The 17,310-nt window shown below is 43.6% G+C and overlaps 1 protein-coding gene across 2 annotated transcripts in view; it reads right to left on the bottom strand.

Moving 5' to 3' along the window:
- Positions 1-1,689: 1,689 nt before the first annotated feature.
- The window catches only part of LOC137522900 (nectin-2-like), a 33,935-nt gene continuing 18,314 nt past the window's right edge, over positions 1,690-17,310 (bottom strand). For both annotated transcript variants that reach the window (XM_068243036.1, XM_068243037.1), the window contains exon 5: positions 1,690-2,525. In XM_068243036.1, the coding sequence (XP_068099137.1) occupies positions 2,311-2,525 (215 nt within the window). In that variant the 3' untranslated portion in view covers positions 1,690-2,310. The remainder of the gene's footprint in view (positions 2,526-17,310) is intronic.

The following is a 17,310-nucleotide window of genomic DNA, read 5'->3' as shown; positions in this document are numbered from 1 at the left end:
ACAGTTTGTGCACACAAAAGAAAGCGTTATGTTGTTTGTGCTCAAGTTTGCGCGCACTAAGGTGCAACGATAATGGTGCGACAATAACGGCGTGCGGTGCGATGACATCGCACTGATCGCGCACTATATGGCCTTTGCGCGCACATGGATGCGACTTTATGCACACAAAGGCCATATAGCGCGCGATCAGTGCGACATTATCGTCGCACCGCACACCGTTATCATCGCACCTTAGTGCGCGCAAGCTGTTTGTGCCAATATTAGTGCGCGATCAGCTGTTTATTGCCCACAAACCCTCTGTTCACTCCGGCACTAGTACTTAGCGCCGGTTAGTGAATCAGGGCCATTGGGACAATTCCAATACTGAACTTTGTCTCTTAAGTTTTCTCCTAGGAAATAATTATTCATCTTCTGATTAATAACTTTTCAGCACTCTGCAATTGAAAAATTACCAATAAGTAGGTGAAATGTATTGTTGAAATATTTTGAGTATTTTCTTGCTTGCTGGGGGATTAAAGGGAAGGTTCAGGGAGGGATAAAAAAAAATAAAAATCCGCATCCACTTACCTGGGGCTTCCTCCAGCCCGTGGCAGGCAGGAGGTGCCCTCGGCGCCGCTCCGCAGGCTCCCAGTGGTCTCCGGTGGCCGACCCGACCTGGCAAGGCCGGTGGCCAGGTCGGGCTTCTTCTGCGTTCCAAAATGTGCCTCACGGCGGCGCGCTGACGTCATCGGACGTCCTCCGGGCTGTACTGCGCAGGCTCAGTAGTTGTGAGCCTGCGCAGTAAAGCCCGGAGGACGTCCGATGACGTCAGCGCGCCGCCGTGAGGCGCATTTTGGAACGCAGAAGAAGCCCGACCTGGCCGCCGGCCTGGCCAGGTCGGGTCGGCCACCGGGAGCCTGCGGAGCAGCGCCGAGGGCACCTCCTGCCTGCCACGGGCTGGAGGAAGCCCCAGGTAAGTGGATGCGGATTTTTATTGTTTTTCAACAGTCTCTGAACCTTCCCTTTAAAACCGCATTTATTCATAAGATGTGAAAATAACACCTAAGAGAAAAGTTAGGAGAAAAAGTTAGTTGGATTGGGCTTCTTGGTCTTGAGTTGATACATTAAACTCTGATTTAAAAAGCACATTTTTACAAGAGTTTCATCAATAAACCCCATAGGAAGAGATAAGTCAGGAGTTAAATCAGATAAGAAGAGCCAAATCATGAGTTTAGTCAGATAAGGAGAAATAGTGTGACAGCCAAAACAGGCTGCCTGCAAGTTGGGTTGATGTGGCTCTGTAAGATTTAAAGCAGAAGGATCAGCCATATTATGCCAGGAAGAAAACACATATATAAGTAGATACATACTTGATCTACTTACATAACCGATGTATTGTACTATCCATGTTTGGAATCTGTGAATTTTATATAGTAAATGAAGAGAATTCTGTTCCTGGCAGGGGCAATGTCTTTTTCTCACAGTTTGAGGCTAAATCGTTATGTCATTTCTTCCCTTAAGTTTTTTTTTCTTTTCTCCTCCAATCTGTTGTGTCATTCTGGCTTGCATTATAACCATGTGTCAGCACAGGATCATGTTTTATCCTAAACCTATCACACTGAAGTGTGCTCAGACCAATCCGTGAGAAGAATGAATGTGGGAGGGGAGATGACAAGCTTTCTCCACAGCAATGGCAGATAATAGTCAGGCTGACAGATAAGGTTTATTACAGCAGAAAGGCTTCTGAATAGATTGTAGAGCTTGCAAAGCAGGGTGAGATTCCTGGCAGCATTACAAACACATTTCAGTGTTTAAATAGAATTTGTTTTTGTGGCTGAAAATGCCTCTGTAAAGCTATAGGCTTGCTATACACCAGCGGTTCTGGATTTAAGCCGGGCAAATAGAGATAATTTGCATATTCTGCAGTGTACATTGTGGGTAACCACAGATGATAACCTAAATCTGAATTATCGCAAGTACCTTCTGTTTTAAGAAAGCAAACCACACTAAGCATTGTTTTTTTAGTGGGAAGGCTCACCAGTCTCTTTTAGACCCTTCTACTTTCCTATTGGTTTTGGGTCACCCCGAGCTGCTTGGAGAGATACACATTTTGTGAACCAACCCTATATTGTTCTACCAGCTGCCACATGTCACAGGCTTGGGGTGTCTGAAGTCTTGTGGTTATGTGCAATTCTGGCAATAATGTGCTCCTTCTATCTAGACCATTTCTACACAGAGGAGGTGTGAGGACAGGCACTTAAACATTCAGTAATCATGAGTAAAATTGGGTAAGTGGGGGAGAGAAGGGTTTGATTCCAGTAAGCACTTCTACTAATTGGCATTCTTTGTAAAATTGGCAATGTCTGCCCTCAACTCGTTAATGATGACTTGTAGTTCATTAACAGGGAGACTGTTTTTAAAATGGGCAAAGTCTGCCCTTAACTCTTTAATGGAGGTTTGGAGTCCTTTGACAGCCTCCATAAGGTCTTGGATGTCCTCTTCGTAGGTCTTCAATTTTTCCAGAATCCTGCAGTTATCAGCATTTTCTGTGGGGGAAACAGCACACATTAAAGCAATGCCAGACATCTTGCTCTATACATCTATAGCTATAAACAAAAACACTGGACCCATGCTGAACATGGTCAATAAATTACTATAAAAAAATCACAAGATTATGTGTCTATTCTCAAAAAGTATATTCACGGAATTGCCCTTAAAGAGGAGCTGTTAGGTATAGGGTCTCAGAGAAAATAAACACATATATCAGTAGCTAAATATTGGCTGTACTTACATTACATATGCATTTCACTGTCCACATTTGGATTTCACAGAATTTTTATATAGTATTTGCAGAGAATGATGCTCCTGACAGCTCATGGCAGGTTCCATGTTTGTCTGTCTCCTATGAAGCCAAATGTGTCGTCATGTCCTGCCTGCTTCCTGATCACAGAAAAGCTCGTACTGAATAACACTAGTGTGCAGTGAATATTAATTAGCCATGTAGCCAGGAACAATAGCGGACTCCTGCAGTGTACTCTGCCTGGAGATTTTTCAGTGCTGTGCGCTGGACTGAGTTACAAGCTGCTGAAACTTGATCCTGTAACTTCTCATTAGCAGCCGAGGGGAGGGCCCCAGAATGCTTTGCAGTATGGTATGCGGCTTGCGTCCTCTTAAGAGCTTGGGTCTAACAGCTTTGCTGATAAGAACACATCAAATGTAAGAGAGATTTTTAACTACAGTATTGCCTTTTTGGCTTCCTTCTAAACTGTTTAACACAGGAGAATAGAGGTTTAAATTAGCTTCTGCAGCCTGACAGTTACTCTTTAAACACAGATTAAGTCTATATGCCCTTTCATATTGCACCATCTATAGGGCAGAGTATTTTTTCGATGAAGCATGCCAAATTTTGTCAACATTAAGGTGAACATCAACAGGACTGTAGGTTTATACTTATCGGAGAGAGATGTTCTGTATTGGTAACCAGTATTCTGTAATGATGCAAATCCCCAGACAGTCCAAAGGGAACAAGTATTTCACAACTTTTCCAAAATTGAGCACTTAAAGAGACTCTGAAGTCTCATTAAAATCAAGTTTTTAGGGGGCGTGGCTTGATGCTGCAACGTGATGGCTGCTTAATCCCTAGCTCCTGCACAACGCCCACCTGAAGCGTCTATTCCTGCTTTCCCCAGAGACTATTTTCTGGATATGAGGAGCTCCCGCCGCTCACTAAACACTACCGCAGAACATAAGCTGATTCATCAGCAGAAGGGGAAGACCGTACCAGAACTTTTCCGTTCACAAAACTCCCGGGCCCAGATTTCCAAGATGGCGCCGACGAAAGACACACAACCCTCCCAGGCTTCTCCGGACATATCACCGCCAACTACTTCAAAGGTGGGTGACCTAACACGCATAGCCCCCACACTGGCTGATATGTATGCTATGGCAGAGGACATCAAAGCCTCGTTTCACACAGCCATAGCGGAGGTCCGCAATGATGTAGCCGCCATAGGAGTCCGTCTCCACCACTTGGAAGCAGCAGACTCAAATAAGGCCTCCCAACTGCAGTCCCTCCACCATACCTCAGATGACCATACCAACTGGCTAGCGGAACATACGCGTCAAATCGAAGATTTAGATAACCGTGGATGCAGATGCAACATAAGAGTTAAAGGCCTACCGGAGACTGTGGCGTCTGACCGTTTAGATCATGCACTCTCATCTATTTTCAACGAACTGTTAGAGCGCCCCGCAGAAACACAGATCGGATTCATAAGGGCCCACAGAGCGCTTAGGCCAAAAGGCTCGGATAACGACAAGCCAAGAGATGTAATATGCTGCTTGGACTCATTCCCACTTAAAGAGGAAATCATGTGTAAAGCAAGATCCCAAGACGCAATACTCTTCAATGAGACTCCAATCAATCTATATCAAGACCTTTCTGCTATTACTTTGGCTAAACGCAGGGCCTTGAAACCGCTGCTGACAGCGTTGAAAAATAAAGGCTTTATGTACCGCTGGCGCTTTCCTTTTGCACTGACAGTACAACAAGGGGGTAAACTCTTTACTCTCCGCAACGCAGATGGCGTAGAGGGTTTCTGTACTGACCTGGGCATTCCATCAATGACATTACCGGACTGGGACAGTAATCCACTGGTATGGAACGCTATCCCTAACAGAAACCAACGACGAAGGAAACAGCCAGAAAACGATGAGGACGAAGATCCCACTCTCCCACTACCTGACCCAATTATGCGGAAAGGATCTCTATCTTCACGAGACACCCGCAACTCATCCAATGAGGATTAAGCATTAATACCTGCCGCTACAGCTATCACAAGGCCCAACTTTCAAAGATCCTTTGAAACTCTAGATCCGCTGGGTTAAGATATGTATGCTTGATTCCAATATGATCACTTGGGTATCCGGGACCGTAACTACAGTCGCTCTACACAAAGCTTTGGAACATCACAGTGCAAGTATTTTTTGATCTGAGCAGCTTACCCTGTACACTTGATCTGACAGTCTTCCCTTTATGGTTAACATGTTTATTACTTTTCTCCTATCACTGATCCTCTTCTGGCTTCTGCACTATGTTTGGGCAAAAATGAGGGTGCCTTTAGCTGGGCGCAGGTTGATGGAAAAACTATGCTGGTTAACTGTTACTGTAAACATGGAAGGGACCTTATCCCTCTCTCCTCCCTTTAAGGAGATATGTTATGTTATTATAGATGGGTGGTTTTTGACTGTTATGTTTATCAGGGGGATGAATCGAGAGGGCATCGCTTTAAGGTTACGATATAACTATGTGTTACCACCTCTGCTTTTATCTTCTCTCCTTCCTAACTCAGTTGTTATTAGAACGATATGCATATAGATATATGGTGTTATGATTGGTGTGGTAATTCAGGAATGATCCTCCCTCTCCCCCCCCTCATGCTCTCCGTCCCCCCCACCCCTCCCCTCTACCCCTCCCCCCTTCCTCTTCCCTCAAGACCCTTCAAAACTATCTGCTACCATCATTCACTTAACAGACAATTGGCCTGAATCATAGATTGTGAAGTAAGATTGCTAATATGTAAGTTTAAATAGCTCCTCCTAGAACTAAACCATACCTAATAACTACTAAGGGGACACTCTCTAGAGAAATAATGGGCTAGATCATATAGTATATAATACTTTATACTCAAATAGTTTCTTCTAATACTATTGGGACATCCTGTTGCACGTTTCTCCATTTTCCCCTCACAGTGTATTTTTATACACTGAACAACAAACCCACATTGTAGGTGAGTACGTCCCTCCACGTCGTACTCACGTGGGTACCTTAATACTGCTCGACACATGTTGAGCACAACTTATTACTCACCCCTTCCATGCCTTCTTCTCTATTCCGCTACTAATATTCTCATCTCTTCTCTACTATCTGCCTTGCTTCAACCCACTCCTCACACTGACTACTCCTCTATAGGGAGCACCCCTGGACTGAGTGGGGGGTCGGGAACGGCCTCCTGGGAATCTTCATTCCTCAGCATGGCCCAACAAACTTACAGAGGTCCACTGAAGTGGAAATTCATGTCTCTAAATGTCAATGGAATTAACATTCCAGAAAAACGATCAGCTGTTTTTAATCTTCTTCATAAAGAGAAGGTTCATATCGCTTTCTTACAGGAAACACATTTGAGGACACAACACATTCCTAAATGATTTGATGGGAGGTATCCCCTGGCCTTCCACTCAACCATACCGAGCTCCAAAACTAAGGGGGTATCTATCTTTATTCACAGGGACATTCCCTTTGAGATGGAGGACATAGAGAGAGACAAAGAGGGTCGCTTCCTCTTTATTAAAGGAAAGATTGGTACATTTAGTGTCACTTTAGCAACGCTGTATGCCCCTAACAGCAAACAGCTATCCTTTGTCTCCTCTGTGGTCTCCAAGCTACTGGGGTTCTATCAAGGAATTTTGATACTTGGGGGAGATCTCAATCTCCCACTGCAGCCTCTTTTAGACTGTTCCAATGGCTCCTCTGTCCTCTCTTATAGAGTTCTAGGGAATATTAGGAAACAACTACAACAATTGACACTCACTGATCCATGGAGGTTAGCTCACCCAGCAGAAAAAGATTACACTTTTTTCTCCCCTATCCACAACAAATACACCCGCATCGACTACATTTTTGTATCACAAAGAGACCTGCCCTTAGTATATGACACAAAGATTGGAAATAAAACAATCTCAGATCATTCTCCAGTTTTCCTAACAATACAACTGCCTGAGATCTCTATGAAAACATGGAACTGGAGACTTAACCCAAACCTTCTGAATGACAAAGGTAGAACACAAGAAATCTTGAATACCCTGTCCTCATACTTTGACTTAAACACCACTCCAGAAGTGTCTGGATTAACGACCTGGGAAGCACATAAGGCGGTGGTAAGAGGCAGTTTTATTAGGCAGGGCGCTAAACTCAAAAAAGAGAAAGAGGAAGGTATCCTAACTCTATCAGCAGAGATCGCACGTTTAGAGGCCCTACATAAGCAATCATTAGCAAGCCAGACGTTAGAGGAACTGAACTTAGCCAGACAAAAACTAAACAACCTTGTTTTTGTAGATGCTAAAAGGAAAATTCTAGCTGGGAAAAAAATATTTTATGAAATGGGGAATAAAAGTGGGAAATATCTAGCAAAAACTCTTAGGAAACAAATGATGCACTCACAGATCCCCCATATAATTGACAACAAACAAAACAAGCTGGCAAAATCTGAAGAAATAACAGAGGAATTCAGAAAGTACTACCAAGCTCTATATAATATCCCAGTAAATAAATCCAACAATCACCCTTCCTCACATAGAGAGGAACAAATCACTAACTTCTTACATAAATACGGGAAACCACTAAACCTATCTCAAACAGACAAAGAGGACCTTGAGTCTCCTCTGACAAACAGATGAATTTCTCTTAGCTGTTAAAGATCTGAAGCCAGGCAAGGCGCCAGGACCTGACGGCCTAACCTCCCAATACTACAAGACCTTTAAAAACACACTGGCCCTACCATTCATCTCGGCATTTAACAAAATCACGGCCTCCACCATCCCTTCCCCACAATTCCTGGAGGCCCACATATCGGTTATCCCCAAGCCAGGGAAGGATGCCCAGCTGTGCTCAAGCTATAGACCGATTTCTTTGTTAAATTTAGATGCAAAATTGTTAGCAAAAATTTTAGCTAACAGAATTCTCCCATTCATTCCTGCACACATAGGAATGGACCAGGCAGGTTTTGTCCCCGGTAGGGAAGCTAAAGATAACGTAATGAGAACAGTGGGAATAATGGCCCATGTTAAAAGACGAGGCATCAAAGCGCTCATTCTGTCTACGGATGCAGAGAAGGCATTCGACAGGGTGGCTTGGGATTATATGCGAGCCACCCTGTCGAATTAGGCCTTGGTACATCCATGAAACAATGGATAGAACTGCTCTATACAAACCCATCGGCACATGTAAAGGCTAATGGTCTTTTATCAAACACACTAACCATAGGAAATGGGACAAGACAGGGCTGTCCCCTTTCCCCATTAATTTATATTCTTACCCTTGAACCCTTTCTTATCGCTGTTAGAGAAGATACATCCATTAAGGGTATTCAAATTGGGCCCTCCACTCATGTTGTCGCTGCCTTTGCTGACGATCTACTATTCTATCTCCAAGATCCAACGACCTCATTGCCTGCCCTCATCAAGAAATTCAAGGAATTTGGACATATCTCAAACCTTAAAATTAATTTCAGCAAATCCAAGGCACTCAATGTGTCACTTGATGAGCCTACAATTAAAAAATGCAAGTCTTCTTTTGCTTTTATATGGGCCACAGAGTCTCTTAGATACCTGGGTATTGATATACCCCACGATCTGAAAGACCTTTACCTTTTGAATTTTGTGAGAATAGGCAATGAGCTCAAGACAGACCTATTGAGATGGGGTCAGCAAAAAAATATCTCCTGGTTTGGCCGTCTGGCTTCAGTAAAAATGAACTTGTTGCCTCGCTTCTTGTACATCAGCCAGTGTCTACCTATCTCACTGCCTCCAGCCTTTCTTAGAGATCTGCAGAAACACATTAATAAATTTATATGGGGACAAAAACCACCAAGAATAAAGCGCCAAATCCTGATGCGCCCAAAAGAAGATGGGGGAATGGCACTGCCAGATTTACACAAGTATAATTTATCTGCACAACTCTGTCGTGTGGTGGAATGGGCTAACTATGATAAGCCTAAATCCTGGGTCCAGGTGGAACAGGAATCAGCAGGAATAAGATCATTCAATCTGGGATGGATAGAATGTCCTGGACATGATATTCGTCAATGGAACAACCCTCTAATCACAGCTTCCATTAAAGCACTACACAAGAACTTGGTCTCGCTGGATTTGGCATCCTTTCCTGGCAGATTAACTCCCTTATGTGAGAACCCTGCTTTTCCCCCAGAAGCTGACATTCCTTTCTTACAGAACTGGCCCTCTAACCAGGGTCCCAGAGTACATGACTTTATTACGCATGGCTCAGTCAAATTATTTACAGATATGTCCGCACTTCGGGACGACCTAAAACTAACGCAATGGCAATATTTTCAAATCAGGCACTACTTAAACTCATTAAAAAATAAAGTAAATTTGACTGGTCTAAAAATTTAACGACATTTGAGCACCTCGTTTTGGCCCAAAATAAACCTGACCATTTAATCTCACGGTTATACCAAATACTCTGGGGCAATGGGGGTTCAGATAAGTTAAAATTCCAGGAAAAATGGGAAGAGGATCTCGGGAAAACATTTGATAATGACCAGTGGCAAAAGATCTTCACGCTGAGTCATAAAGGATCAGTGAGTGTCAATACACAAGAATTAGGCTACAAAATTATCACTAGGTGGTATAAAACCCCCTCAATGCTACATAGGATCTTCCCATCTGTATCTAATCTATGTTGGAGATGTGGCCTACACGAGGGTACACTACTTCACATATTTTGGTCATGCCCGTTGATTGAACGCTTCTCGAGGCAGATCCATTTTTGGATGGAAAAGATCTTAGGAGATAAAATTGTTTTTGCACCAGAGACCTTTCTTCTCCATGACACCTTTGAACCTCTGAAAAGTTATATTATAAAGTTATTAATTCTCCTATCTCAAGATAGGAATGATCAATATTTGATCACCTGGTCGGTTTGGGTGGAATTCCAGTATTCACAGGACTGCAAGGCACTTCTGGAAGCTTAGGTTTAAAGACAAGTACCAAACCCTCTCTACTCCTCTCTCTATTCTATCTCACCTTTTCTCCTTTTATCTATATACTCTTGGCACGGAAGGATGTGCAAGCATCCTGGAAGATGTCACACGAGCAGGTTTAGAATTTCTGATATAAATCTGCAACTATAAGTCACTACTGGAATTTAGATGTTATATTGACTCATGCTTGACTCTGTCTGATTGATAACTGTATGTTCAATACTTTGTATGACTGCTTCTGCAGTGTTATGCTGATTATGCATTCGTTTAATATGTGTATTTCATACTTGTTCAATAAAAATCTTTTATTGTGAAAAAAAAAAATCAAGTTTTTATATTAAAAATGTCTTTAACATGATTGCCCCAACTCAAACTCTGCATCCCGGTGGCTGAAATCTAACTAAATCCCCCCAAACTTCCGGGGCACACTGCGCAGAAGCGCTTCTATGAGAGGCAGAGGTTTCAGCTGCAGCTCTGCCTCTACACATGTCTATCAGCGCGTATCTCTGCCTCTGCCCACACCTCTCAGTCTTCCTTCACTGAGAGGGGCGGGTGAGAGGCGGAGATACACGCAGATAGATGCGCATGGAGGCAGAGCTACAGCTGGAAGCTCTGCTTCCCACGGAAGTGCACAGGGCAGCAAAATCCACGACCAAGAAAGTTGTGGATTTTGCAAAGGAAATTTGGGGGGATTTAATTAGATTTCAGCCGTGGGGATGTGACGTTTTAGTTAGGGCAATAATGTTAACATTATTGCCCTAACTAAAACGTTTTTAATTTTTTAATGTAACAAAAAATGTTTTAATTTTTTTGTAATTTTTTAATGTTTTTTAATTTTAACATTTTTAATGTAAAAACTTGATTTTAATGAGACTTCAGAGTCTCTTTAAAGGTGGGAAAAAAATGATATTCCTCAGTTTATTTTAGGTCTAAGAAATGTTTATCCTGTGCTGGATAAAATAATGTATGCCTAGATTAATATCATTTTAGGTACTGGTGTGTGAAGGAGATTGAGCTTACACTTGATGGCAGCGATGATCGTAATTAACAAATTAAGGTTTTGCTAAATTTCACATACATTTTCACAATTACGCTTATACGTAATTACGATTTGCAAATTCAATTGATTTCGTGTAGTCATTCGTAATTTCACATAACATTTCGCTAAATTTCATGTAATTTCTTGCCGAATTTAGCAGTGAATAGCAAAGCCCCCATACATGCTATTGACACCAAAATTGCTACATATGTTAAGGAGAATCGTGGGTACAAGTAAAAAAAAAAAAGAATTTTGCAAAAAGACCTTATAGTTTTTGAGAAACTCGATTTTAAAAATGCAAGTAAAAAAAATTGTTTTTTAAACTTAGAAAAATCACAGTTTAAAACCCATTTTTCTTTCCATTTTTAAAATCGAGTTTCTCAAAAACTACAAGGTCTTTTTGAAAAATTATTTTTGTGACTTATACCCACTATTCTGCTTAACATATGTAGCAATTTTGATAGTAATAGCATGTATGGGGGCTTTGCTATTAACCTTTAAAGTTGGCATGAAATTATGCAAAATGTATCGAAAATTACGCAAAATTTTGAAATGCTACTTTTACATACGAAATTAATTACGACTTTCTCTGAAATTTCACATTACGATGCGTAATTGCGAATTGCGATGCGAAATTTCACATATGCAAAGTTTTGGCCCACCACTACTTGTTGGAAAATCTAAAGAAATCTCAGCAGATGCCTCTACTCACCTCACCATGGGTGGTGGACATCTGTGGTCTTCTTGGTATTAAAGCAGGGTTCAAAGTTCCACCACAGGTCTCTCTGGTGCTTACTACTATGTTTGGTGGTAGTTGTCCACAACCTCTTGTCCACAACCTTGTATAAGAGTGCTCGGCAAAGGGGGAGGTATCAAAGCATTCCCCTCAGAGGGCAACCCGCCCAGTCTTATGGACCATGTAGGTTAGCATTGCTCAGGAGGTCAGGAGTCTCACACTAGCAGAGTTACCTGGGAAATACCAGCTTGCATTGAGGACAGGGGGTTAAAAGCCCTTGGGAGGGAGGACCACACAATGTACTTTATTTTTCAAATCCATATTTAAAGTTATACTGTCTCCGACTCTATATTTTAAAGTTTCACCAATTAACTCAAAAAATAACTCTATTGTAGCCTGAAGCATGAGAAAACTAATGAGCTACACATTGCAATTCCAATCTCTGCAGTGTTGAAAGTAAGTTTGTATCTTGTATGTGTCATGATCCGCCCAGCTGCCTGCGCAGGCAGGCAGCCTTCTGACCACTGTTCAGGTCTGCATTCTGCAGGTCTCTGGAAGAGAGACCTTTTGTCAGTTTTGCAGCTTGCTGCTGCTGAGGAATTTGCATAAGTTTGTCATGCAAATTGCCTAGCCACATCCTTTGTAGGCTTGCTCTATATATACCATGTGATATCACAGATCTTTGCTGGTCATAAGGATTTGTCCTGTGGAACACTCCTGGAGTGTCAGCCTTGCTCTTTGTTTGAAGATTAGCTTAGAGTAGTTCCTGGGACTGCACTAGGCAGGTTCCCTAGTGCAGTTAGGATTGCATATCCGTTTGTTTGTCTGTTGCGATTGTCCTGTCCCAGCGGTGGCCGACAGGAATTCGTTCTGATCTTTCTTCTTGTAGTATAGCTGGAGCAGCTGTTGCTACCAGCTATCTCATCTGTTCTGTCTTGCCTGGATCGCACTCGCCTTGCGCTAGTGCTGTGGATCCGTCTCTCTTACTTATTCCTGTTTTCGTGTATCTGTCTTGTCTGCTACGAACGCTTGCTGGAGGCTCGGTGAGGTAACCGTTAAGCAAGCGCTCGCGTCCTCTGTTTCATGTATGTCTGTCGGTGGTTAGTTAGGCGTGCTTGTCTCTGTTGTGCTTATCATGCGGAGACCGCGCATAAATGCGTGCACTGTTGCGAATGAGTGCGGTGTTCGCGTTTAGTTAGCGTTTGTTATTTTCCTTATCTTCTCATTATATGATTTGCTGTGCCTTTGCTACTCTCGTGCTCTGCCTTGCTGTAGCCTTGTGTCACCTCTGGCAATCGCCTCTCTCGCGATTGCATTCCTACTTCATATCTGCTGTTGTGTGTGCACCGTCGCGGGTTGGCGACTAGTTTGGTGCACACACATTCAATCTGTCTCTGTGCTCATTCTCAATCACTTCTCTTGCGATTGCGTTTCTTCCCTTCGTACAATTCCTGTCTGGCGTCTGTGGTAGGGCAGAGGATCTGTTCCTCTGCACTCCACAGCTCCATCTGCCGACAGGAATTTCCCTCTACAGGTGCGTTGCACCTTGTGCTGGGTTCCCTCAAATTATACGCTTGTGGAGGATTTCTGCAGTGTCAGCGCACGTCCTGTGCGCTGATCACGAAGAGAATTCCACAATCGTTACAGTATGACCAGCCAAACCGAAATTCCCAGTGTAGAGGGCATTTCCGATTTGTACGATTTGGTCAAATATGGGTCCTTTATCTTTAAGAGGTTTAAGATACTGGACTCTGAAACCAGAGATGAGTTCATATCAGAATGTTCCAGATTCTTGGCAAATCCTGAATTTCAGGCCACCAATATTTCCACTTGGAGTGGTCAGATTGCTTACAATCTTTTCCAAGGGGATCTGTTCATGTGGGCTGATGAGTATGCCAGACACAAGAATCTGAGACATAACCCTCACAGATTTCTGGCTCATGTATTTTCTCGTAAGCTTGGAACTTGCATGCCAAGTTATTTCTATGAGATTTTTCCTGCAGTGCATGATGCTGATCAGATTAGGTTATGCAACATTTCTGTGTCATTACCATATGTTAATGAATTGGTGCTTGCAGGCCAATCTGCTGATTCGGCTTGTCACCCAAAAGATTCGTTGCCCATAGCAACCACAAATAAAGAGGTTATTTCTGTCAAATCTGAAATGTGCAAAACCATTCAGTATGATAATCAGTTCAATGTTTCTCTCGCCACTTCAGCTTCTAAGCAGATGCAAGAGAACTGCCTGGACACGTTTCTTGCATTTAAACAGACATGCAAAGTGGCTAAAAAGGGAAAAATTAAAAAGCGCAAGCATCTGAATAAAACACTCCCTATTGATGTTTACAATGATGTTACTCAGTTTCCGGGTTTTTTGCCCCAATCCAAAGCTTATGTGGATCCTACTATAGGTAGGATCGCACACTATATTAAAACAGTTAAAAAATCTGTTCTGGTTCCTGATCTCCACCCATATGGAGATTATCTAGATACTGGCTTGTTTGAACCTCCATTTGCCTCATGGGACATTGGGGCCTTGATGGAGGAATTTGATTTTGATTGGAAAGCCTTTTGCGATTTTTACATCGCAAAAAGCGAAGATGTCTTGAATGATTGTCTCGATTCTATGTACCTTTTGATTGATTCCGATGAATGTGACAAGGGTGATGTGGATCTGGTGATTTATGTATGGCAGACGATTTTGGATGAGTTGCACACACACCAATCGATTGATTCCAATAAAGAGACATCGTTGTCGGATGATTGTTCCTGCCTTTCTGGGGTAAAGCATGTAAGTCTTGACATTGTGCGATCTGAAATGGATGGGTGTACCACCGTGGTTGATTCCTGTGCGAATCCTGAAGGATTCTCTCCTGACTGTGTGCAGTTTGAATCTATGCGATCTAATGCCTGTTTCTCGGATGCTCCTGCAGATTGTGATCAGCATGAATGTGCCAGTTTTCTCAAGGATGTGTGGGTCCCCTTGTCATTTAGAGACAGACCTTTAAGATCTTCCATCTGTGATCCTGCTATGGGGAAAATTCCTAAATTATGCAGCATCAAAAGTAAAATGAATATGTCTAATAAAGTTTTTCCTGATGTTGTCGCTATTTCTACTGCAAATGTGTCTTTGTCTCACCCTGTTCACACCTGTAAGGGCCCGTTGCCTGGTGACAGTTGCTCCAGTGTTTCTGTCCCGAACACCTTACAGTCTGCCCCGCAGATCGCGGAGGTTTGCGCTATGGAAGCGTCAGTTTCACCACCTAAAGCGATTTTTGATTCGCAAGTTTTGCGTTCTGACTCCTCAGATTTGACATTGTTAGCCGAATCTAAGAGTGAGACAGCGCTTCGGTTTTGCGAATCTGATGCTGAAGCTTCTTTGCTTTGCCCAGAGAAGCTTTCTCTGAATCTGCCCTGTACCATGAATGAAAACATGATCTCCACTCGCACTGACATTTGTGAGTCCTTTTCTTGTTCTGAGGAAAATGCTGATTCTGCACCCTGTGCTCTGGATGAGTTAATATGGCCTTGTTTAGAGTCTCCTGCAGTGTCCCTAGAGGCTCGTTTAGGTATTGCTGCTATACTCACCTGTTTTTTTGCAGTTTTGGAGTTGAAAGCTAGGTTGACTGCTACGCAGAATTCTGAGTGCAGTGAGATTAAAGTTAGGGAGTCAGTGTGTGTTCCAGTAAATATTTCTGTACATTCCGCTCATGATGATGAAATTCAGTCTCAGTTTATGGTGGAACCTTCCCTGGGACATCTGCCCTGTCCACAAAATAAGGTTCCAGTTTTGCCCTGTAACATGGATAGTTCAGAATCCTTCTTAGAAAACTTGAAAAATGATGTTCCTGAGGTCTTGTCTGATGTCCTGGAGACCTCCGAGTTCCTCCCAAAGGGTGCAGAACTTGTAGGAGATGTCTCCTGCCCCCCAAGTCCTTCTGAGGTGTTGCTCACTTCAGTAGGCATTCCTGCCGTGCTGACTACTTCTGCAGCTCTTGTGGAGCTTCAGTTAGGCGTAGTCAATGATGAGTTTTTGTCAGACACCATTACAGTCACTGAGACTTCTAAGCCTGAGTCCGAGTCTTCTTTTGAGAGTCCAGTGCTTGAGACCACTGCTCGTGATGATTCTTTGCCCGGTTCTGGTTTTGGTCTTGTCGTAACGGACTCTGAGGTTGGCAGTTCCTCGACGTGTCCTGAGGTTCCCCTTGGGCTAGTGTACCCCGATGTGTTCTGTGACCCAGAAAGCCCAAGTATGTCTTGGTTGCCAGCCTGCTCAGATGCTTCCATGGTGGAAACCTGTTCTGATGTTGCCTGCCTGCCTGCATGCCCAGAGGTGGTCCCTGAAGGCCCTGATCTTGATGCTTGTCCTGGTAATTCTGAATCCGGAATTGTCATTGGTTTCATAGGGGTTCTTGATAGTTCTCCATGTGAGCCTGGTGATTGTTCTGCCCTCCTGGGATCTCTGCGGAGCTCCAAAGTGTTCTGGGAGATCCTGGGAGAAATATTTCCTGGTACCTTGGATGAGATCAGCAGTGGGTGCTTTTTGGAAAGGGACACTTCGAATGGGTATTGTGGCAGATTTGGTATTCTTGGACGGTCCCTGGAAGGTGGTGGGCATGGCTCGGTGGGTGTCGATGGCTTCTTCTCGGGCATTCACAGTCCTGATGGGTGTTACACTGAGACTTGTGGTTCTGATGGGCATGTTTCGGTGGCTTCTCCTTCCGAAGAGGTCGGTTTCGGGTGGGCTGACTCTGGAATTGGGCTTGGTCGGGCTGTCCCGACCTTCATGAGTCTTCAGTTAGAGTCTTTTGTAAATATCAGTTTAGAGGCTCATCTGGAATTCGACCCTAGAGGGGGGGGTATTGTAATGATCCGCAGGCAGGCAGCCTTTTGACCACTGTTCAGGTCTGCATTCTGCAGGTCTCTGGAAGAGAGACCTTTTGTCAGTTTTGCAGCTTGCTGCTGCTGAGGAATTTGCATACGTTTGTCATGCAAATTGCCTAGCCACATCCTTTGTAGGCTTGCTCTATATATACCATGTGATATCACAGATCTTTGCTGGTCATAAGGATTTGTCCTGTGGAACACTCCTGGAGTGTCAGCCTTGCTCTTTGTTTGAAGATTAGCTTAGAGTAATTCCTGGGACTGCACTAGGCAGGTTCCCTAGTGCAGTTAGGATTGCATATCCGTTTGTTTGTCTGTTGCGATTGTCCTGTCCCAGCGGTGGCCGACAGGAAGTCGTTCTGATCTTTCTTCTTGTAGTATAGCTGGAGCAGCTGTTGCTACCAGCTATCTCATCTGTTCTGTCTTGCCTGGATCGCACTTGCCTTGCGCTAGTGCTGTGGATCCGTCTCTCTCACTTATTCCTGTTTTCGTGTATCTGTCTTGTCTGCTACGAACGCTTGCTGGAGGCTGGGTGAGGTAACCGTTAAGCAAGCGCTCGCGTCCTCTGTTTCATGTTTGTCTGTCGGTGGTTAGTTAGGCGTGCTTGTCTCTGTTGTGCTTATCACGTGGAGACCGCGCATAAACGGGTGCACTGTTGCGAATGAGTGCGGTGTTCGCGTTTAGTTAGCGTTTGTTATTTTCCTTATCTTCTCATTGTATGATTTGCTGTGCCTTTGCTACTCTCGTGCTCTGCCTTGCTATAGCCTTGTGTCACCTCTGGCAATCGCCTCTCTCGCAATTGCGTTCCTACTTCATATCTGCTGTTGTGTGTGCACCGTCGCGGGTTGGCGACTAGTTTGGTGCACACACATTTAATCTGTCTCTGTGCTCAT

This window comes from Hyperolius riggenbachi, chromosome 6, assembly GCF_040937935.1.
Source record: "Hyperolius riggenbachi isolate aHypRig1 chromosome 6, aHypRig1.pri, whole genome shotgun sequence".
Taxonomy (NCBI): Eukaryota; Metazoa; Chordata; class Amphibia; order Anura; family Hyperoliidae; genus Hyperolius; species Hyperolius riggenbachi.
This window is presented reverse-complemented; position numbering and strand designations above follow the sequence as displayed.